Source organism: Cetorhinus maximus, chromosome 12 (genome assembly GCF_964194155.1).
Source record: "Cetorhinus maximus chromosome 12, sCetMax3.hap1.1, whole genome shotgun sequence".
NCBI lineage: Eukaryota > Metazoa > Chordata > Chondrichthyes > Lamniformes > Cetorhinidae > Cetorhinus > Cetorhinus maximus.
Window position 1 is genome coordinate 42,995,300 of NC_135890.1, and position 23,303 is coordinate 43,018,602.

The window sequence follows — 23,303 nt, forward strand, 5'->3', positions numbered from 1 at the left end:
CATAATGCTCCAGTGAAGCATCTTGGCATGTTTTCCTGCTTTAAAGGCACTATGTAGAGACAGTTGTCATAGTTTACACTATCATAATGTTAATATCTCATACCACATTGTCCTTGGCTATTATCTAAGAAGTACTGTTCTGGCACTTTAATCGTGAAGCTGTTTTGATAGCCAATGACAGTAGTTCGAATGTCAGGGATAAAAATGGATACTCGTTCATGAAGTTTTGTAATGTTAAATCCATCTTTATGATATGGAAAGCTCATTTCTATTCCATCGACAGTTACCTGTAGGAGAATTGATAGAAAGCATGTTAAAAGTCACTTGACAACTCCATTCTTGAGGAATCTATTACCAAATCATGTCACAGTAACGATAATAATCAGATCTTGAAGGTCAGCCATCAAAATTTTTGTAGAAAGTAATGGCTCCACTTTTAACTGGAGGCCAGTTTTTGTTCATTGAGTTTTGGAGCCAATTATAAACTCAGCTGTTGCGGCAAGAACAAAATCAAAGCCTGTGTACTTCAACACTCCGCTTGATTTAAGTTGCAGGTGGACTCCTAATGCTACCAGGGCTCGACATGCTTATATTAAAAAGGATCCTGCTGGCTTAGGGTGAGTGTACTTGCTCCAGTCAACACCCTTTTTAGCCCCACACATCTGAACATGAATTCAGCAGCGGGAAAGGCATCCCCTCCACTCCCTCCCACCAGCACTACATAAAGGGATCATTTATTGCTTACAGCATGGTTGCTAGTTGATTTCTATGGGCTATTCTGCAGGCTGCTATAATTCTATAGTTGCAGTTACAAAAGTCTACAGGGAGTGACGTGGCAGATGCTGAAAGATGTTTTTATTGACAGCAGGCTTCTGCACAAACTGGTTGTGCTCAGAGATGGGTACATGAGCAGATTTTCCCTTGTCCTACTTCAAGAATGAAAAATGATCAGAGGTAACATAGAGTAGGACATACTGTTAGAAGAGGGAGGAGAAAGAAGTGGGAGAAGAGCTCTCAGTAGGAGGCCATATCTGCTCAGGCCACTCAGGGAACAATTCTCCTACCTGAACTCCAGTGAGGAACAATGTATGACCTATTGGCACGTCAATGAGAACATCCTCACTGAAATCTGACACCTTGCTGTGGCGGCAATGCACCTCCCCTTTAAGGGAAGCAGGCCAGCTTTAAGCAGGGGAAGCTAGCTTTAAGAAGTGACAGGGAGTTGTAATTTTGAGCTCCTTACTGATATTTGCAGCTAACCAACAGTTGGTTAACGATAACTACATGCATTAATCACTCTAATAAACAGGGAGCACAAAGATGGCATCCTGCCTGCATTACAGTCAATAGGTATGGATTAATCACACATTGCAATCGCTGTATCTGTTTTAAAGGGTTATCCCATTATCCCATATAACCCTCTCCATATTTCCAACTTGAATTGAAATAGAAGAGGACAAATGATGAATAACAAAACACAATAACTTAAAGTATATATCATGTTTAAAAATATGCTTGTGTTCAATAAGGCATGGGTGTCAGTGCTGTAAAAAAGATCATGGGCCATAATATCCTCAGAGTGGCAATCGGCGTCACATTGCCACTCCATGCCCATTTACCTATGCCATATTTTTTCTGTGCCTGTCTCACCCAACCTTCCACCTCAGGCCGGGCGAGATCCGGGCAGTGCAGCTGTTTCCAAAGCACAAGGTCAAATTGAAGGAGGACACGCTCCCTTTTTTACAGCACTAACTGCCGTAAGACAGCTATGTTTAAAAGTCCCATTGAAGTTGACACACCAGGGAGAAGGTGAGTACCTAAGGTAAGTGAAAAGGATTTAGGGGATGGGGGTGTTCGGAGGTTGGGTGGGGATGGGGGGATAGGGTCGGACATCCGGGATGGTGTGGAGGGAGTCAGACATTGTGAGGGGGTGAAGTGGGCTGGATATTCGGGGGAGTGGGGGGTGGGTTGGTCATTGGGAGGACTGGAGAGGGGTTGTACATCGGGGGGAGTGCTGTGTGGGGGTTGGACATCGGGGGGCTGGGGCGGTGCTGTGGCGGGGGGGGGGGGGGGGTGGTTAGACATTGGGAAGGGTCAAGCAGGCCAGACATTTGGGGGTGTGAAGGGCTGCGGGGGGTGGGGGGGGTGTTGGACATCAGGAGGGGTGGGAGGTTCGAGACATTGTGGGGGTTGGACGTCTGGAGGGGGTGGAATGGGCTGGACATTCTTGGGTGGGGTTGGACATTGGGATGGGGTTGGGGGGGTTGGACATTTGGGGGCTGGGGGGGGGTTGGAATTTCTGAGGGGTGGACGTTGGACATGTGGGGGTGGGGAGTCGAGTCGGTGCGTAAGAGTCATGCCCAGGAGGGGTGGAGGCTTGTGTCAGGTAAGGAGTCCCGTGCGGGTCGGGGGGATCGCTTCAGGGGGTTGGTGGGTGGGGAATACTGTGGGAGGAGTGGTTAGTCAGGGGTGAGGGAGTCCGCTGGGGGGCCGGGCCTGTGGGGGGAGTCCCGTGGGGGGATCGGTCTTGGTGTTTACAATTGTTACCCAGAAGTTAGAAGAGGTTTTAACTCTTCTAATTTTATTGAGTAACCCTGTTGGAACCATCTAAAGTTTACGATTTAAGTCTTTTTTTCAGATGGTTCCCAGCACAGCACAATTGCCCAGAGGAAGTGCAAACTTCCATCTGCCGGGAAGGGGAACTGTCAGTGATGTTTAGCTCCCCATCATAAATATTTGAGCTATGGACCCACATCTACTTAAGCAGGGCTCAGGCTACCCAAATATTATCTTGAGCTAATAGCCTTAAAGCTATCACAGAGAGGAATCTTTTATCAACTTCACTGGGGCTGTATATGAACACAGTCCTCAGAATTCACTGCATTAGCTTCACCACACATCAAACTTCATTTAATGATATAATAATAAAGTAAAACCATAATCCTGACATGACTAATAATTATGTAGCGCTGCTCTGCATGTCTGATCACATATTAGTACTTACCCTAGGTCTTCTTTCAGTTGAAAAATGTATGACATTTCCATTGTAGTTAATAATTAGTCTTTTAGGGCAAGATATAGGCATTTGTGGACTGCAATAATAATTGTCAAGTACCACAGAAAAATTGTATCGTGGGACTATTTCTTGCACAAGAACATATGCACAATTTTCAAAGAAGTCATAGAATAGCCCATCGAAGGTACGATAATGTAGACCTCCCCATACTTTACATTCACCTAAAATGAAAAAGAAAATGTGACTAAGATTCAGGTAAAAAACATAAGTGATGTGAATATCTTTCCTGTCGGAACTTAATGAAAGATGAATTTGGATTAATCAAAAAGGTACCTACAGTCACAGTCCCATTTCGAACAGCAGCCGCCTTCAGTTGTAACTCTGACGGGTTCTAACCGGCTGTAACATGTAGGTTTCACGGGCCGTTCACAGGCAACACGCCTAATTTCATATGTTTGTGCTATGACACAAGTAAAGGTTGTACAGTTCTCTTGCCATGTCTCATTGCACTAGGAAAGGGTAACAAACAAATTCATACGTTAGCAAGCATTCCAATTAGCTGAAACATTCTGTTATCATTTTCATTTTATTGCATGTGAAAAGAAACATATTTGTGCATGTCACAAACAAAAACAGAAAATGCTGGAAAAACTCAGCAGGTCTAGCAGCATCTGTGGAGAGAGAAACAGAGTGAACGTTTTGAGTCATACGTACTCGAAACATTAACTCTGTTTCTCTCTCCACACATGCTGCTAGCCCTGCTGAGTTTTTCCAGCATTTTCTGTTTTTGTTTCAGGTTTCCAGCATCTGTAGCATTTTGCTTTTATAATTGTGTGTGTGTCTGGGTGTTTAACTATAACAATTCAAAGTAGCCCTAGCATCACATCAGTTAGATTTCTATGATTCCTACACGTTGCTTATTATGAAGTCAATCTTGCAAAGCAAGCATTGTGTTTGTTATATTAATATTTGGGTTGTGCTAAACATGTCATGGTGAAGTGCAACATGTAAATCAAACACATCAGGAGGCTTGTACGCCTATGATGACTTACCCAATCCAGGCAGATGAGGCACACTGGAAGTGCAAATATCAAAGCATCCTAATTTGGTAGGTCTATTCATCAGCGTAGCCCTGTTATACCATCAATAGTGGGAGGGTTTGTAGAGAGGGGTGGCAAAAAACTAGCAGAGAAGCAAGGTGAAAGGTTTGGGCTAATACTGGAGGGAGGTAGGCAGTTTTGCTGTCAAGAACAAGGGTCTCCTATCAGGATAGGTATAAGTGAGTTTAAGAGATGATTGTGTGCGCTTTTGGAGGGAGTAGGTGTTGAAGTGACATTGCTTCCACTACTACAAATGACTTATACCAAACACAGCAACAGCATCGGCCATAACTTGCATGTTTAAAGTGTCTTTACTCTAAGAAAATGTCTCCCTGGATGCTTCGCAGGAGAAGTGTCATTGGACAAAAATTGGCAATGATACTAGGAGGGGTTAGTACTAGTTTGGATAAAGATGTGGGTTTTAATGAGGCTCTTTAAGATGAAGGTTGAGGCAATGAGGATGTAATTCCAGAACAAAAACAAAAATACCTGGAAAAACTCAGCAGGTCTGGCAGCATCTGCGGATAGGAGCACAGTTAATGTTTCGAGTCCGAATGACCCTTCAACAGAACTAAGTAAAAATAGAAGAGAGGTTAAATATAATCTGGTTTAAGGGGGGAGGGGTGGGACAGGAAGAGCTGCATAGAGGGCCAGTGATAGATGGAGATAACCAAAAGATGTCACAGACAAAAAGGCAAAGAGGTGTTGAAGGTGGTGATATTATCTAAAGGAATGTGCTAATTAAGGGTAGAAAGCAGGATGAGCAAGATACAGATAGCCCTAGTGGGGTGGGGTAGGGGGGGGGAAGGGATCGAAAAAGGCTAAAAGGTAGAGATAAAACCACGGATGGAAATACACTTAAAAATAATGGAAGTAGGTGAGAAAAGAAACATCTATATAAATTATTGGAAAAAACAAAAAGGAGGGGCAAAATCGGAAAGGGGGTGCGGATGGAGGAAAGAGTTCATGATCTAAAATTGTTGAACTCAATATTCAGTCCGGAAGGCTGTAAAGTGCCTAGTCGGAAGATGAGGTGCTGTTCCTCCAGTTTGCGTTGAGCTTCACTGGAACAATGCAGCAGGCCTAGGATGGACATGTGGGCATGAGAGCAGGGTGGAGAGTTGAAATGGCAAGCGACAGGGAGGTCTGGGTAATACTTGTGAACAGACCGAAGGTGTTCTGCAAAGCGGTCACCCAGTCTGCATTTGGTCTCTCCAATGTAGAGGAAACCGCATTGGGAGCAAAGAATGCAGTAGACTATTTGAGGGAAGTGCAAGTGAAATGCTGCTTCACTTGAAAGGAGTGTTTGGGCCCTTGGACGTTGAGGAGAGGGGAAGTAAAGGGGCAGGTGTTGCACCTTCTGCGGTTGCATGGGAAGGTGCCGTGGGAGGGGGTTGAGGTGTAGGGGGTGATGGAGGAGTGGACCAGGGTGTCCCGGAGGGAACAATCCCTGTGGAATGCCGCCGGAGGGGGTGAAGGGAAGATGTGTTTGGTGGTGGCATCATGCTGGAGTTAGCGGAAATGGCGGAGGATGATCCTTTGAATGCGGAGGCTGGTGGGGTGATAAGTGAGGACAAGGGGGACCCTATCATGTTTCTGGGAGGGAGAAGAAGGTGTGAGGGTGGATGCGCGGGAGAGGGGCCGGACACGGTTGAGGGCCCTGTCAACCACCGTGGGTGGAAAACCTCGGTTACGGAAGAAGGAGGACATGTCAGAGGAACTGTTTTTGAAAGTGGCATCATCAGAACAGATGTGACGGAGGCGAAGGAATTGAGAGAATGGGATGGAGTCCTTACAGGAAGCGGGATGTGAGGAGCTGTAGTTGAGGTAGCTGTGGGAGTCGGTAGGCTTGTAATGGATATTGGTGGATAGTCTATCACCAGAAATTGAGACTCCTACAGCTACCTCGACTACAGCTCCTCACACCCCGCTTCCTGTAAGGACTCCATCCCATTCTCTCAATCAAGTCTAGAGGTAATAAAGCATGGATGAGAGTTTACGCAACCAAGAGCTGAAGCAGAGGCACATCAGGCAATAATAAAGAGGTAGAAATGAATGATCTTGGTGCTGGAGAGGAAATGGTTTCAGAAGCTCAGCTGAGGGTCAGATAGGACACTGCGGGTGTCGACAGTCTGGTTCAGCCTGTGACAATGGCGAGGGACAGACCTGGAATATGCAACAAGCTGCTAAATCTTTGATTACTGCTGTGAAAATTAAAGTGATCCACTTATTTTAAATATAACTGTTTTCAAGTATTAAGTTACTTAAACTTACGAGAAATTAGGTGCAACTTGATTACCTTTCTTGGTGGGTCTGAATTACAGAAACATTCTTCAGGTGTGGTCGTTGTGGAGACAGTCGTAGTTGTGAGTGGAGGGGTTGTGTTTTCACTTGGCCCGCAGCAAACTCTAATTCTGTAGTCCAAACAGATGAATGCACCATAAGCTGGTTGTTGACATATCAATCCATTATTTAAGTCACATGTCACATTGTCCTTAGTCTGACTAATTGGAGACCCAGGGAATCTGATGGCTTCGCATTGAATATTAGTAATCCGGTCTGAAGCAGAGTTACACACAGTGTTACGAATTGGATTCAATAATTCATGATCTTGAATGTTAAATGGAAGAGATGGAGTGTTGTTATTAATCCAGCCCGACCACACACCATTGCAAGGAATCTCTGCAAAATGAAGGAAAATTCAATTATCTTGATATGAAATAAAAATAATTGCTATGGTATTTTCAAAAACTCATTTTGTTTCATCTGCAAAGCTATAAAATGACAATAGTTTTTAAAAACTCAAATATTTTGGATATGTCTCTCAATCATTAATTTGGCACTACATTTTTGGAGAACTTAATGGTCTCCAATAATAATGGCAGCTGATCAGTATTGTCCTGAGGCTTATTTATGAGACACAGATATGATCAGAAAACAAGCAATCATAATATCAAAGCTTCAGTGCTCCTTTGAAACTTAAATGCATGCATATGTATTCTCTCTACTGAATAAGAAAAATGCCAACAATAGAATATGCTTTGGGAAATGCCTATGTCAAATTGGAAATACTGCAACCTTTTGACATACTTTGGTGCACAAAAGCATTGATCCTTACAACAAGTGTAGTGCAGATGTTAACAAATAAGCACAGATTAGGAGAGACTGATTTAGAGAGTACAAAAAAGACATTTGTGGCTAAAAATTAAACTTTTCTGCTCTTTAGTCAGGACAAGTATCTAGAGGAAAGAGTCATGAACATCTGCATCCCACACCTGCTGCTTCTCTATTGACACTATTAGAAATGCCAGGCTCATCTCATTTCACTATTACTTGGTGTCCCAAAGGATGGTCTTCCAAGAATAAATTATTATTCCCGGGGAGGACTTTCCTGAAGATTTCCCTAACAGTGGAGACTGGGGTGTGGAGTGGGGGGAAGCAGGCCGATCGTCGCCATGCGTGCTGCCATTTTATGTGGACGAGCCAATTAAGGCCCGCCAAGCACGACGTGCACCTGGAAGCGTTCAGTGCTACCTGTGCGGGAGCGGCGGAGGGTGAGTCAGGGCTTGCGCTCTTTCGCGAAAGAGAACAGAAATCTCCCTGAGGCACGGAGCTGCCTCAGGGAGATTAAGGAAAGTCATAAAAATGTGATAAATAAAAAATAAAATGATTCAGACATGTCTCCTCATGTGACATTGTCACATGAGGTAGGACATGTTTATCAATTTACATGAAGCATTTTATTAAATTAATAAAGCCTTCATGAAACCTCATCCTGCCCGTGGATGAGGTTCCATGAGAATGCGAAGGCCGCCTGGGCTCTTCGCCTGCCCGCCAACCTTAAGATTGGATGGGCGGCCCTGACAAATGCCTCAATTAGTTGATTAATGGCCTTAATAGGCCTTTGACAGTTTGGCGGGTGTGCATCCAACTCCGGTGTGTGCCCGATGAACTGAAGATTGGAATGATGCGTGGTGACGTCAGGATGCACGCCCGACATTACCGCGTGTCATTTTATGCGTCAGCGTGCAAGGCCTGCCCTGCACACCAACCAGAAGATTCAGGCCATGGATTGTAACATCACATAGGTATTTCTACACCGTTTAATGCAGAAATCAAGGAATTCACAGCTATAGTTACTCAGTTGCCAGGATATGTCAAGAATCAAAACAAAAACAGAATTACCTGGAAAAACTCAGCAGGTCTGGCAGCATCAGCGGAGAAGAGTTGACGTTTCAAGTCCTCATGACCCTTCAATAGAAGGGTTCTGTTGAAGGGTCATGAGGACTTGAAATGTCAACTCTTTTCTTCTCCGCCGATGCTACCAGACCTGCTGAGTTTTTCCAGGTAATTCTGTTTTTACTTTGGATTTCCAGCATCCACAGTAGTTTTTTGTTTTTATGTCAAGAATCATCTTTCCTTACATGCTTGTACTCTCCTCCCCAAAATTCAACACCCTACAGGTATACCAGTTGAGTTTATGTCCAACCAATCAATCACATTTCTAGGTCAAAGTTTTTATGAAGCTGATTTTCCAATTTTTGTGGAAACGTTATTTCTTACTGAATAACTCTCATGAAAATGATTTTTGAATGACCACTGTTTGCTTCAGGAGAAAGTCAGTTCTCTGGAGAATTGGGAAGCTTCCTTGGGGAATGAATAGTGCCTGCATTAACTCTAGAAATGAAATGGATATTCTAACACAGGCCACGCAGAGAAGATTCCTGAAAAGGCTGCCAATCTGCTAACTGAAAGTGGGGTATGAAGGTTATATGGAAATATTGAAAAGAATTACTTACCAGTGGTGGAGCTGATAGTAGACCCAGTTGTGGTTCTTACCCCTAGTGTTGTACTTTTTTCTCCTGAAGAGAAAGAAAATCATTCAAACTATGACAGTATTCTCTGAAATGTACCCTTTTATCTTCAAATCATTAAACAAATTGAAGTTATTGAAGAAATTGTTTGGTTTCCCAACAAATGTGCACTAGCATGGTGTTTCCATTGGTTGACAGTTCAGAATGCTGGCCCTTTTGGAATTCCTGCACTAGCATATCACTGTATCATTGGAGAAGCGAGGGTTTTTTTTCCAACCTTCCTTAGGTTGGAAATTCATTTATGAATTTGTGTATTTTGTAGCCTCTTTCCCGATGCCAGAAGGGTCTTTGACAAAATGTGTGCTTTAAGCTTATTTTTGCCAAATGGAAGCTTGTTCCTGCACTTTTGTTTTGGGTGAAAATTGTTGAGAGGTTAAACTAACATAATTTGAATTTAAAGTGTTCATTATTATTACATGGGCAAACTTGAAATAGTTCAATAGTTGAATATCTTTATTGTTCTTCAAAAGAAACAACTAGAACAATGACAGCAACAAGTGGGGGTCTACCATGGTCTTTTTCCATGTATATTTGTGTGTCTTTTAACTTGTGTTCAATTTCCGCACCCAAACAGTAAACGTCCATTACTTCATCCTTATAAATTTAGCCAATTGCTTGGCTGATAGCTTCAATATTTGAATAAAGCCAGAATAGTGAGCCATTTTCAGTAGAAACTATGGGGATTAAATTTGACACTCAGAGTGGAAACTGGGTGGTTGCAGAACAGCTACATATTATACACTTCATCAAAATGCATTGAATATAAACATAGAAACAGGACCAAGCAGTCAATGCCAACATTTATGGTCCGCTTGAGCCTCCTCTCATCTTTTCTCATTCAACTCTATCAGTACGTGCCTCCATTTCTTTCTCATATTTATGCAGCCTGTCCTTAAATAATCTATACTATTACCTTGCACAATTTTCTTTCCATTGGCTTAAACAGAAACATTGGGCGGTAATCAAGGAAGGCCAGTGAGTCCCCTGCTCAGCGGTGACAGGATGAGGCCCTTAAGCATTAATCGCCCACTTAAGGGCCTCAATTGGCGTTGGAGGGGAAGGCCGCCCACAAGCCTTCCCAGCATGGATTTAATCGGGGCTGAGGCGAGAAGGTGGTGGGGTACCTCCCGCTCGATTAATTGTTACCCCCACCTGCACCCCCGCCACCAAACTTGCCTTGGGGGAAGGCATTAAATTCAACCCATTGTGCTTGATGTGGACTTTTGGGCTCCTGACTGGTAGAGCATGCCAGCTAATACCCATACCCGTTGCTAAATGGCAGCTGTGACTTTGAACCACAAGCCTTATTGTCAGTTTTGCAACAAGATGCCTGTTTGATATCTGAATATAAAAAGGTGGAGAGAGATTACAGAGGTTGAGGGTGGGAGTTCCAGTTTGTCAGAAGCTCAGGTTAAATACGCTGTCTAGTAATTTAATTGGCTGCATTGTGCAATGAGGGCTGAGGGTGCTGTTGAATGACTACACGACTGAGCAGGGCTCACAAAATCTTGAGAGGCTTGCAGATGTTCAAGCAGCCTGCATTTCTTAAAGGGGAGATGCACTGCGGTTGGAGCAGCTGTTGAAAGTCATCCCAAAAGTGATTTTGACATGGGAAACCTTAAATAATTGGACAACATGGCAAACAGCAGGCTCCAAGATTTTCCAATACTGCATGGAAGCCTTGATGCAGGAGATGAGGAGAAACAGAGAGCTCATCTATTCACAGGGGCCAGGAGGTCCTCTGGACAAACTTTGTAAGGCAGTGGAACCAGTTAGACAGGGAAGTAAATACCAAGAGTCCACAGGACCCAGTTGCAGACCCACTGCAAGCTCAGTGAATGCATCTTCAATTTCTATATCCCAGCAACTGCACCACTCACTGTTTGATGCACCTTCAACAACAATCTATCAAATCATGGCTCATAGCTGTTCATGACTCCCACCTTCAGACATGACTGTTGAAAACATGATGTCCACATCTCAGCTTGCTCGGCTATTCATCCATGACAGCCATATCTCCCAACAGATTGCAGAACACTCACTGACACGCTTTTCTCTCTATTGTAAGACAAGGTAGTGCAAAGCCGATACAGCAAGATTAAATCAGTGGGCGACAGCAGTCCTTACACTCATGGAGGAGATGGTGCTCACCATCATGGGAGTGGCCACGACTAAGGCTGAAGCCAGCAGTGACTATGAAAGCATCAGCATCATCTTCATACCTACATTTCCTGTCCAAATCCCACTTCTTCCCCCACCCCCACCCTGATTCCATAATCTCACCTGATTTACAAACTTTGGCTGGTTAGTGTGCATCTCTTGCTTTCTGCCCTACACCTCTCCTCTCACCTGAAACCTACCTCTTTGTGTCTTTCCCCTTTCAGAGAACTGCAATCTAGCCATGCAGGAGTGGAAGAGCAATAGCTGGAAGAGCAGGAAGACAGTGTTGAAGAAGAAACATCATCATTCACTCACACACACACACACAGCCACCAGCTCAGATACTGAGATAAAAACAAAAAACTACCGCGGATGCTGGAAATCCAAAACAAAAACAGAATTACCTGGAAAAACTCAGCAGGTCTGGCAGCATCCACCGATGCTGCCAGACCTGCTGAGTTTTTCCAGGTAATTCTGTTTTTGCTCAGATACTGACATAGCTTCCTTTTAAAGTGCATGCAAAGAGGCAACATCTACAAATGGTGAGACGCTGAGCACGAGTGGCCTGTAGTCAGGACAGGGGGCAAGGGGATTGCCACCTCACTGGAGATTGAAGTCAGTTCTGTAGACAACTCAGATGGGGACTTTGATGGGGTGATCCCAGAAGAAGGCTGAGGGTGTACACAATACAACGCATGGTGCATTGCAGGCCTGCCAGAAAACCTGCATTCATTGTCAAGGATCATGGAGGAGTCCAGCACCAGCTTTGTACAGGGCTTTATGCAGAGCTTGGAACACATCTTTTCCAACCTGGAACAGCTGGCCAGCTCCATTAGGTCACTTGTGGACCCAACCATGATGTAGCCCCTGATGGCCGATGTCTCAGATTCCAATGCAACACAAGCATAAGCCACCCAACATCTGGATGATTAGGTGAAAGCTCAGCCTGAGGTCATGCAAACTCTGTTTCTGCCAGGTAAGCACTCAGGCGCCAGCCATCATGGCTGCATGCACCAGTGTATAAAGGGGCTCATGGGCTCTCATAACAGTCCAGCAATCTGTGCTCAAGTCAGTTACTAGGATTGATGAGCCACCACCCCAAAGGAGCGGCAGTCGCTCCATGTGCATGAACCTGCTGTCCTTTCTCAGGATGACGGCATTCACTCACCTCTGCCATGTAGCGCCCTCTCTGTTACCTATCAGATAGTCAGCACACACTGTTGATGCAAATATGCTAAGCCTTCTAGGACCAAAGCTGCTTGCACTAGTCCTCCAAGACCACCTGCAGTCTCCTTCATTGAATTCCAGCAGCCCTCCACCATCCCTGCTGCAGCCACTCATAAGAGCACTTGGCCAGGAAAAAAGCACAAGGAAGAGAGGCAGTAAGGGACCACACAAGGATGATAGTGGACATTTGTATTGAAAATGGCATGGGTTGACGTGTGCATTTCAGCTGCTTGCCACAAGCTGCATGGCAAGAACTGTGCCCCCATCTAGCGAGTTATGCAGACCACAGCAAATTTTGACACCTAGGCTGTGAAATCATTGTTTCAGTACAAGAGCAACAAGACACCAACACAATTCCCAAGCTGCTCTTGAGGAAAATTGTTCCAAATGTGGAACGAAAGAAGACATCACTCACGAGTTGTGGAGCCAGTGGTTGAGCCAGTTGATTTTGGTGACACTGGTGTAGTTGTTGCTTCTGAAAAATATGGAAGACATTCAAAGTCATATGATTTTGACAAAATTCCTGAAGAACATTTATGGACTTTCACATAAGACAATGTGATTTGTGTTGAATAAATATATGATAATCATTAAATGTAAATTTACAATACATCGCTCAAACAATGCTAGGCCAAAGCCCTCAGAGAAGGAAGTAATTGAGCTGAAGCAGAAAGTACTGAATGAGTTCAAAAAACATTCCATGTTCATCAAGAGAAGGCCTCACTCACCAGTTGAGGAACTGGCAGTCGAACCGTATGTGATGGTTGTTACTGTTGTTGATGTTACTTCTCCTGAAGACAAACAAAAGGATTCAAAATAATTGCGAATCGGGATAGTATTAAGACAGTTTCAACAGAATCAGAAACTATAAAACAAATTCAAAGAGAGTTCCCAAATGAGTTTGAAAACTATTACTAGAGGTATCCATTCAGACAGCATCCTACATTATATAAGTTCTGTGTTCCATCTTCAAGAATAATAAGCTCACCATCAAGCGAGTATTATTTTGGAAGCTCACATTTGAGTCACTGAATCAATCCAGCATATCTTCATCCAAGACTGTGCTGACACTTAAAATACAAATGTGCTTTGAAAGCCTATTGCAACTACACACCACAGCACAATACTTTCATACATGTATCACAGTTTAAGGTGTGGATGCAACTACACTGTGGACACACACAGCTCATACTCTTAGCTGAATACCTGTGGACCCACCTGGAGTCAATTCCTGTATATCCAGATAATAAAAGCAGAATTCACTGAAGCTCATCACCATCGTATAAATAATTGTCCATGGTGATGACTAGAATGCTATGACTCTCGGTATGAGTAAATTCCATTACATTATCTAATCACCCATTTGAAACTTGTTCCACATTCTCTAAGGATACAGAGGCTACATTAGGGTCTTCATTTATGGAAGATGCCTGTTTGAAAGTTGTTTTGAAATAAATCAAAATGAAACTTGTTCAATACTTAAGCCAACAACCTCTGCCCTCGAGCAGAATGGACTAAGTTGCTATAAAAGCAAAGGAATGGAAATTCCCTGTCAAGGAGCTGAATTTGAAAAATAACACTTGGGTCTAAGGCCTTGCTATTATGTACAGAAGAAAGCATCATTTATCAGTTGTGGAAACATTGGTTGAGCCAGTTGTGGTTCAAGGCACTGTTGTAGTTATTCCCTCTGAAAAAAATAATGATATTCAAAACAACAAGGCTCCAATGCACTTCCTAAATATGTTTTTAGGGATGTTCACCGCAAGGCAATCTGACATGTATGGAGCTTGAAAAATGAGGAAACATGTTTAGATTAAATCACGTCCCTCAAAATGAAATGGGCCATGAAGTGTTGAGCAGAAGGAAGTAATATACTTTCACAGAGAGGGTGATAAAGTTGAAAAACCATTCTTGTGTTAATAGACTTTTGCTAATGTGTATTGAAAGGATATCACTCACCAGTTGTGGAACTGGCAGTCGCCTCACTTGTGGTGCTTGCTCCTGGTGTTGTAATTGATTCTTCTGAGGGACAAACAAGGGCATTAAGAACCAATACATCCAACTCTAACTGGGGCAGCTTTGACATAAGCAACAGACTCGCTGTACATTCCGCCATTTAAAAGAAAGTTCGCAAATAGGTAATATTAAAGGTATTGCATACACCTAGTGCCTGATATGATTAATGAAAGTGCCCTGCAGCCAACAAATTGTTTTGATATGTAGTCACTGCTGCAAGGTAGGAAAAGTGTCAATTTGAGCAGAGTCAGATCACACAAAGAGTTATGTGAAAATCTATTCCCAGAGATGTTGGTTCAAGCATAAATATTGATCAGAGCTCGGGGAAAACTCCCTACTCATCTTTGAAATAATGTCTGAGAATCTTTAAGACCACCAGAGAGTGCAAACAAGGGCTCAACTGAATCTCTCATCCAACAGCCAACACCTCAGTCCCAGTGCTATCTTTCCTCAGTAGAACACTATAAGATCAGGCCAGCTTTAGAGTTAAGGCTCTGGAGGCGGACTTGATCCCATCATCTTCTGAAGAGAGAATGCGACTCGTGAACCAACCAGCAGTGTATACATAAATTACAAGAGAATGTGCAGAAAGGTTTAAAGCCTATTACTACAAGTGCCAATTGGACATTAACGTATCATTTTAGAAGTTGTACGTTCCATCTGTGCCACTGACAAGCTGCACATCAAATGAGTGTCATTGTGAAAGATTGAATGTGACGCACTGATTACAGGCCCCCTTTACTTTCTCACACTGTGTTGACACTTAGAATCCGCAGGGCACTGTGAAAGATTATAGGGGATTCAAATGAGAACGCAATTATATCTTTCACAAAATAGGTATCACTTTCAGTTGTTCAATAACTGATTACCTAGTCTCCCATTTGGAGAAATTTATCATGTATCAAGGTGTTTAATTCAAAATTCAATGACAATTGTCACCTTAGCTGACCACATTGGCGCCGAGTGATTTACTGTAATGTTTAATTTAATTGCAGGACCTAATTACCCTTTTGAGATATGTTGTGTTCACTCAGAGAGGGGAGGCTGATTTCAGAGCTGCCTTAGGGAGATTAGTTTGATTATCAAAAATTTTAATAAAGAAAAAAAAATTAAGTCATGTCACCTCATGTCACATGAGCTGTGACATGTCAGAGAACTTTAATAAAAAATTTTATTCAATGTATAAACACTTCATGAAACCTCATCTTGCCCGTGGATGAGGTTTCATGGTAAATGCGAAGGCTGCCTGGGCTCTTCGCCTGCCCACCAACCTTAAGGTTGGACGGGCAGCTCCGTTAAGTATTTTAATTAGTTTTTAAATGGCCTTAATAGACCTTTGACAGTTTGGCGGGCGTGCAGCCGACTCCGGTGCGCGCCCAATGAACTGAAAATCAGAATGACGCACGGTAACATCGGGACGCACGCCGACCTGAAGACTCTGGCCTATGGCTCTATGGACAATATCATGTCATTTTATATGTTGTGTATTACATCTGCACCGCTGAAAATGTCTTCATCAAATGAGTTTCGTTGTGAAAGATTGAATTTGAGACACTGATTCCAGTCACCCTTTAGGGTCTCACACTATGCTGACACCAAGGGCTGGATTTTCACCAAGTCAGCTTGACTTGGGGGCCCTTAAAAATGACAGGCAGGTTCTAATTCTGGGATTTCCCGATCCCATTCCTGGGCTGCCTAATTTCTGGGCGTGCTTTTCAAGGGCGCAGGCTGCTTTCTGTCAGAAGACTGCATCCTGCACACCTATCCTGGCCATTGCAAAGATAATTATCTCCTCTGTAATCTTCATGGAGTCGGGCCAGGTTTTTAAATAGGCGTAGTTCATGGCCCCTTAGAGGAGTCATGAACCCCAGTGTGCATGAGGGGATCTTTTAAAGGTAAATTCAAAAGATCTTCCTCAAGCCTCCTGTGCCAAGTTACGCTCCCATACACTGTCCTTATATCGCCTCAGGCGCCTGTGCCAAGCTAAACATTCCACTTACTCCCTCAGGTCCCTCATGACCTTTATGCAAAGCTCTGGGCACTTCCTTGTCCATTGACGTACTGTGCACATTCTAAAGCCAATGAACATCAGAGTGTATAGTGGGATCTTAAAAAGAACTTTGAAGAAATGTAATTCCCTGATAAGTTTCTCCTATGAAAAAAGTCTGTATGGCAAATTAATAATAGTGTCAATCATTCAGGCTTTTGAAGTTTCAAAAACCACAAACAGGTTACGATGAGAAGGAAAAGAGAGGCTTTTAGCAGGTACAAGGGAAGCAAATCAGCAGAGGCATTAGTGGAGTACAGACAGTGCAGGGTGGAGCTTAAGAAAGCAATTAGGAGAGCGAGGAGGGAATATGAGAAATCTCTGGCTGGTAAAAGTAGGGAAAATCCCAAGATATTCTATAAGTATATCAATGGGAAGAGGATAACTAGGGAAAGAGTAGGGCCCATTAGGGACCAAGGGGACAATCTATGGGTGGAGCCAGAGGACATCGGTAGAGTGTTGAACGAATACTTCACATCCGTCTTCACCCAAGAGAATGAGGATGAAGGTATCAAACTCGGGGAGAGAGACTGCGAGGTTCTTAAGCAAATTGATATAGGGAATGACAAGGTATTGGAGGTGTTGGCAGGCTTAAAAGGTGTACAAATCTCCAGGTCTGGATGATTTGTGTCCCAGACTGCTGAGGGAGGCAAGGGAAGAGATCGCAGGGGCTCTGACCTGAATTTTTAATTCCTTTCTGGCCACGGGGGAGGTGCCAGAGGAGTGGAGAACAGCTAATGTGGTTCCGCTATTTAAGAAGGGTTATAGAGATAAGCCAGGGAACTACAGGCCAGTGAGTCTCATGTGAGGAAAAACATTTTTACCCAGAGGGTGGTGACGGTCTAGAATGCTCTGCCTGGGAGGGTGGTGGAGGCTGGTTGCCTCACATCCTTTAAAAAGTACCTGGATGAGCACTTGGCACGTCATAACATTCAAGGCTATGGGCCAAGTGCTGGTAAATAGGATTAGGTAGGTAGGTCAGGTGTTTCTCACGTGTCAGTGCAGATTCTGTGTGATTCTGTGTTTGAGAAAGTGACTGCAGAGATCAGAGAGTCTGAGCTGTCAATCAAAAATTGTGTACTCTAATTTAAATAGCTGTCTGGGATCTCAGCCAAGTCTTATTATGTACACGTGGCTCAAGCTGGAATGGAACAATGCGCTGGAAGAGCAAGGGATTAGACTTTCATTGACAAGGAGCTGAAGCTGTGATAAAAAAAACTTGGACCTAAGGCTTCACAATTCATGATGAAAGAAACCATCACTCACCAGTTGTGGAGCCAGTTGTTGTTGGTGACACTACTGTAGTTGTTCCTTCTGACGAATATTAAAGACAGTTAAAGTCACAAAATTTGGATTCAATTCCGAAAGAACATTCATGGACTTTCAACATGAGATGATATGATTTGTGCCAAATAAATGGAAGAAAATAATTAAGGGTAAGTTTATAATACATCACTCAAAAAATAATAAGCCAAAGGCCTCGAAGAAGGAAATAAATGAGTTGAAGTTGGGAGTACTGAACTACCAAAGAATGTTCAATGTTCATTAAGAGAAGACCTCACTCACCAGTTGTGGATCTGGTAGTAGACACAGGCATGGTGGTTGTCACTGTTGTTGAAGTTGTTTCTTCTGAAGAACAACAAAATAATTTAAAACATTCACTACATCCAATTTTGAATTGGGACAGTATTGAGACAATTTCAACCCAATCACCAGCTATTACACAAATTAGAAGAGAGTTCACCTCAGGTTTGAAAACTCTTCCTACAGATCCCCAGGCAATCAGTATCCTGCATAATATAAGTTGTGTATTCCACCTGCACTAATGAGAAGCTCCCCCACCACATAGGTATCATTTTGGAAGCTCATGTTTGAGATACTGAATCCATCCAGGAGATCTTCATCCAAGACTGTGCTGAAACATAAAATGCTCGTGCACTTTGAAAGCCTAATCCAACAGCAGACCAGAGCACAAAACTATCCTTCACAAAACATGTGTCACAGGTTGAGATGTGGATGCAACAACACTGAGGACACTCACAGCTCATACTCTCACTTATTCAACAGCTGAATACCTGTAGGCCAATCTTGATCCTCCCTGTAGATCCAGATAATAAAAGGAAAAATCCCTGAAGCTCATCGCCACATTGTCCACAGAGATGCCTAGCGTGACTAAGACATTCAATGATTGTAAATTCCATTGCATTATCTAATCACTCACTTGAAACATATCCTATTAATTAGGAATACAGAGGTTGAATTCAAGACTTTTTATTTATGGAAGACTTGTTTTTGATAGTTGTTTTTGGAATAAATCATAATGATATTTGTTTAATATTTAAGCAAAGAATCTCTGTCCTCGAGCAGGAATAGACTAAGTCGCTAGAACAGCAAAGGTATTGACATTCACTGACAAACAACGCTTGGGTCCATAAGAAATTAAAGATCATAAACTGGTTAAATCACACCTTACTTTCTGCCTATTTAAAAATGTACTTTCCTGACCAAAAACATGGCTACTACAGGTCACATGATTTGCAAGTGGGCTACAGTTCTGCAATTCAGGTTTGAATTGGGACAGTTTCAACAAAATCACCAGTCATTCTTCTGCCTTCAGGCACTGTGCCCATGGTGACCATGGACTTCCATTGGATTGGTCCATTATTATGATTAAAGGACTCTTTGCTGTTGCCTTCTGCAGAATGGCTGACCAGGAAGTGCTCCAGTTCTTTATCGCCTTCCATCAGGCATATTGGAGGGATTTAATGGCTGATAATCAATCTGTCATTATGCATGGCCATCAAGTCCTGAATTGGGACGTGAACCTAGAGCTTCTGGCCCAGAGGTAGAGATGCTACCACTATGGCACAAGACATCCCCCACCAGTTATTAAACAAATTATTAACAGAATTCACTATCAGTTTAGAAACGCTTATTACAGATGCCCAATCAATCAGTATCCCACCATAATATAAGTTGTATATTCCACCTGCATGATGACAAGCTGTCCACCAAGTGCGTAGCATTATGGAAGCTCATGTTTGACACACTGAAACCATCCAACACATTTCATCCAAAACTGTGCTGATATTAAAATACCAGTGCACTTTGAAAGCCCAAAGCAACTTCAGATCAGAAAACAATAATATTATACAACCAGTGTCACAGTTTGAGATGTGGCTGTAACAGCACTGTGGCCACTCACAGCTCATATTTCCAGTTATTCAACAACTGAATACCTGCAGACCCATCTGGAGTCAATTCCTGTATATTCAGGCAATAAAAGCAGAATTCGTTGAAGTTCATCACGACCGTATAAATAATTGTCTACAGTGATGCCTAGCATGGTATCACTTTCAGCATGTGTAAATTCCATTGCATTATCTAATTACCAATTTCAAACTTGTTCCCTTTACTAAGAATGCTGACTTCAAGGGTCTTCATGAAGGCGCATGTTTTACGGTTGTTTTTGAAATAAATCACAATCAGGCTTGTTCAATAGTTAAGCCAACAACTTCTGTCCTCGATCAGGAATGGACTAAGTTGCTAGAAGAGCAAAGGATGGACGTTCACTGTTAAAGAGCTGAAGTTGAAAAATAACAATTGTGTCTAAGGCCTTGGTATCATATACAGAAGAAACCATCACTCACCAGTTGTGGAACCACTGGTAGATCCAGTTTTAGCTGGTGGTACTGTTGTAGTTGTTCCCTCTGAAAAAAATTAATGAAACTCAAAAACACAAAACTCCAATGCAATTCCTAAACATGTTTTAATGGGCATTCACCACAAGGCAATCCAACATATATCGAGCCTAAAATATGCTTAAAAAGTACTGGGGAGACTTCTCCCCCCGTTGTGGGAGTTGTGCAGGGTCGGATGGGGGCGGGCGTGGGCGCGGACTCAATCGGCGCCCCTGATTGGGTGTGCGCCGCTATTTTACATGTTTACATTTTACATAAGCACTGTGCACTCCCTGTGCGGGTGGGGGGAGCTGTGCTCTTCCGTGCATGTGTGCAAAAGAATGCAGAAATCTCACTGAGGCACAGAGGTGCCTCAGGGAGATTAGTTGAAGTTTTAAAATTCTAAATAAAGAAAAGAAAAAAATTTATGACATGTCCCCTCATGTGACAGTGTCACATCAGCTGGGACATGTCAATGAGTTTCTATAAAAATTTTTATTCCATTTATAAACACTTCGTGAAACCTCATCCCGCCCGTGGATGAAGTTCCATGAAAAAGGCGAAGGCCGCCTGGTCTCTTCGCCTGCCCGCCTACCTTAAGGTTGGACGGGCAGCTCAGTTTATTCGTTTAATTAGTTTTTAAATGGCCTTAAAAGGCCATTGACAGTTCGGTGGGCGCACAGCCAACTCAACTACGCGCCCGCCAAACTGAAAATCTAAATGACGCGTGGTGACATTGGGACGCACGCCCGATATCACCACGCGTCATTTTACGCCTCGGCGAGCGTGCCCCGTCCCCGTTCGCCGAGCCAAAAATTCTGGCCATTATGTTTAGATCCATCCTTCAAGATGAATGGGCCCAAGTTGAGCAGAAGGAAGTAATATGCTTTCAGGGAGTGGGTGCAGAAGTTGGAAACCATTCTTGTGTTAGTAGACTTGCTAATGTGTATTGAAAGGAGATATCACTCACCAGTTGTGGAACTGGCAGTCGCCTTACGTGTGTTGCTTGTCCCTGTTGTTGTTGTTGTTGATTCTTCAGAAAAACAAACAAAAGCATAAAAATCAATTCATCTAACTCGAACTGGGACAGTTTTGAGAGAAGTGACAGACCTGGCATACAGTCCATCATTTAAAAGAAAGTGCACAAATAGGTAATATTAAACGTATTGCATTTGTCTGGCGCCTGATATGGCCCAAAGTGCTCTACAGCCAAGGCATTATTTCTGATGTGTAGTCACTGTTGCAGTGAAGGAAAGGTGTCACTCGATTTGAACACAGTCAGATCGCACAAAGAGCTTTGTGAAAATCTATTCTTAGAAATGCTGGTTCAAGCAGAAACATTGATCACCATTAAAACAAAATATGCAGATGCCAGAAATCTGAAACAAAGAAATGTTGGAAAAACTCAGCAGGTCTGACAGCATCTGTGGAGAGAGAAACAGAGTTAACATTTCGAGTCTGTATGACCCTTCTTCAGAGCTAAAGAGAAGTAGAAATGGGATGAAATTTATACTGTTTAAGGGGGGTGGAGCAGGTGAAGCTGGATAGAAGGCCAGCAATAGGTGGGGGCAAAGGAGAGATTGATAAAGATGTCATGAAAAAAGGACAAAGGGGGTGTCAATGGTAGTGGTAAGGGCTAAAAAAAGTGATGATAGTGGCATAAAGGTAAGAAAGCAGAACAAAGGTAAGCAGACTGTGCAAGAACAACATGGAACAAGTAACAGATGGCCCTTTTGGGGTGGGGTTGGGGGAGGAGGCGGTGGTGGGAAAAAAAAGGATAGAAAATAGGATAATAAGGAGGGTAAATCAATTAATAAATGAAAATAAAAATAAAGAAAAAGAAAAATAAACAAAAATAAAAATAAGTGGATAAAAAATAAAAATAAATTTGAAAAAAAGGATTAAAAAAGGGGTGGAGGTAGAGGAGAGGAGCACGTTCAAGATCTGAAGTTATTGAACACAATGGTAAGTCCGGAAGGCTGTAAAGAGCTTAATCGGAAGATGAGGTGCTGTTCTTCCAGTTTGCGTTCGGCTTCACTGGAACATTGCAGCAGGCCAAGGATGGACATGTGGGCATGAGAGCAGGGTGGTGTGTTGAAATGGTAAGTGACAGGGAGGTCTGGGTCATGCTTACAGACAGACTGAAGGTGGTCCGCAAAGCAGTCACCCAGTCGGCGTTTGGCCTCCCCAATGTAGAGGAGACCGCATTGGGAACAGCGAATGTAGTAGACCAAATTGAAGGAGGTGCAAGTGAAGCACTGCTTGACCTGAAAGGAGTGTTTGGGCCCTTGGACGGTAAGGAGGGAGTAGGTAAAGGGGCAGCTATTGCACTTGCTGCGATTGTATGGGAAGGTGCCGTGGGAGGGGGATGAGGTGTTGGTGGTAATGGAGGGGTGGACCAGGGTGTCCCAGATGGAATGGTCCCTACGGAATGCTGACAGGTGGGGTGAGGGGAAGATGTGTTTGGTGGATTAATCGGAATCCTGGGGATAACTCACTGCTGGTCTTTGAAATAATACCATGAGAATGTCTAAGGCTAGGTGAATGTACAGACTAGGTCTCAACTGAACCTCTAAAGCAACAGCCTCAGTCCCAGTGCTGCTCTTCCTCAGTAGAACACTAGAAGAGCAGGTTAGATTTAGTGCTGAAGAGTCGGACTTGATCCTACCATCTTCTGAAGTGAGAATGTGACCCGTGAACCAAGACTGACAAAGGGGATTTCACTGACCAGGAGTTTAAGCTGTAATTGCATTCTGATATTAAATTACTTCCTCATGTTTAATGAAAAAAGACATCACTTACCAGGTGTGGAGCTGGCAGTAGAACTAGCTGTGGTGGTTGTCTCTGTTGTTGTAGTTGTTTCTTCGGAAGGAAAATAAATATATTCACAATCAATTCACCCAACTAGAATCAGGAAAGTAATAAAAGAGTTTCAACATCAGTCAGCAGGGAATACACAAATTAAAGTGATTGTGCAAAGAGGTTTAAACCCTATTGCTACCAGTGCCCAATTGGACAGCTAGTTTTTTTTTACTTTCTGGCGATGGGCTGAATGGCCTCTTTCTGTGCTGTAATTTTTCTATCGGGAGAATTTTCTCCCTGTCAGGGGAGCTGAGTGGGAGCGGGCGTGGGCGGGGGCGGGGGCGGGCCCGCCCAGCGTGACGCGCACCCGGATATGCGCGT

At 43.3% G+C, this 23,303-nt stretch overlaps 1 protein-coding gene across 1 annotated transcript in view; it reads right to left on the bottom strand.

Moving 5' to 3' along the window:
- Positions 1 to 23,303, bottom strand: part of LOC144687400 (uncharacterized) — a 190,303-nt gene that overhangs the window by 18,069 nt on the left and 148,931 nt on the right. Inside the window, exons 71-80 of the mRNA XM_078553465.1 lie at positions 22,923 to 22,982; positions 17,707 to 17,754; positions 14,337 to 14,399; positions 13,106 to 13,168; positions 12,793 to 12,852; positions 8,916 to 8,978; positions 6,416 to 6,798; positions 3,354 to 3,525; positions 3,005 to 3,237; positions 104 to 287 (exon numbers count right to left, since the gene is read on the bottom strand). Coding sequence (XP_078409591.1) covers positions 104 to 287; positions 3,005 to 3,237; positions 3,354 to 3,525; positions 6,416 to 6,798; positions 8,916 to 8,978; positions 12,793 to 12,852; positions 13,106 to 13,168; positions 14,337 to 14,399; positions 17,707 to 17,754; positions 22,923 to 22,982 — 1,329 coding nt within the window. The remainder of the gene's footprint in view (positions 1 to 103; positions 288 to 3,004; positions 3,238 to 3,353; positions 3,526 to 6,415; positions 6,799 to 8,915; positions 8,979 to 12,792; positions 12,853 to 13,105; positions 13,169 to 14,336; positions 14,400 to 17,706; positions 17,755 to 22,922; positions 22,983 to 23,303) is intronic.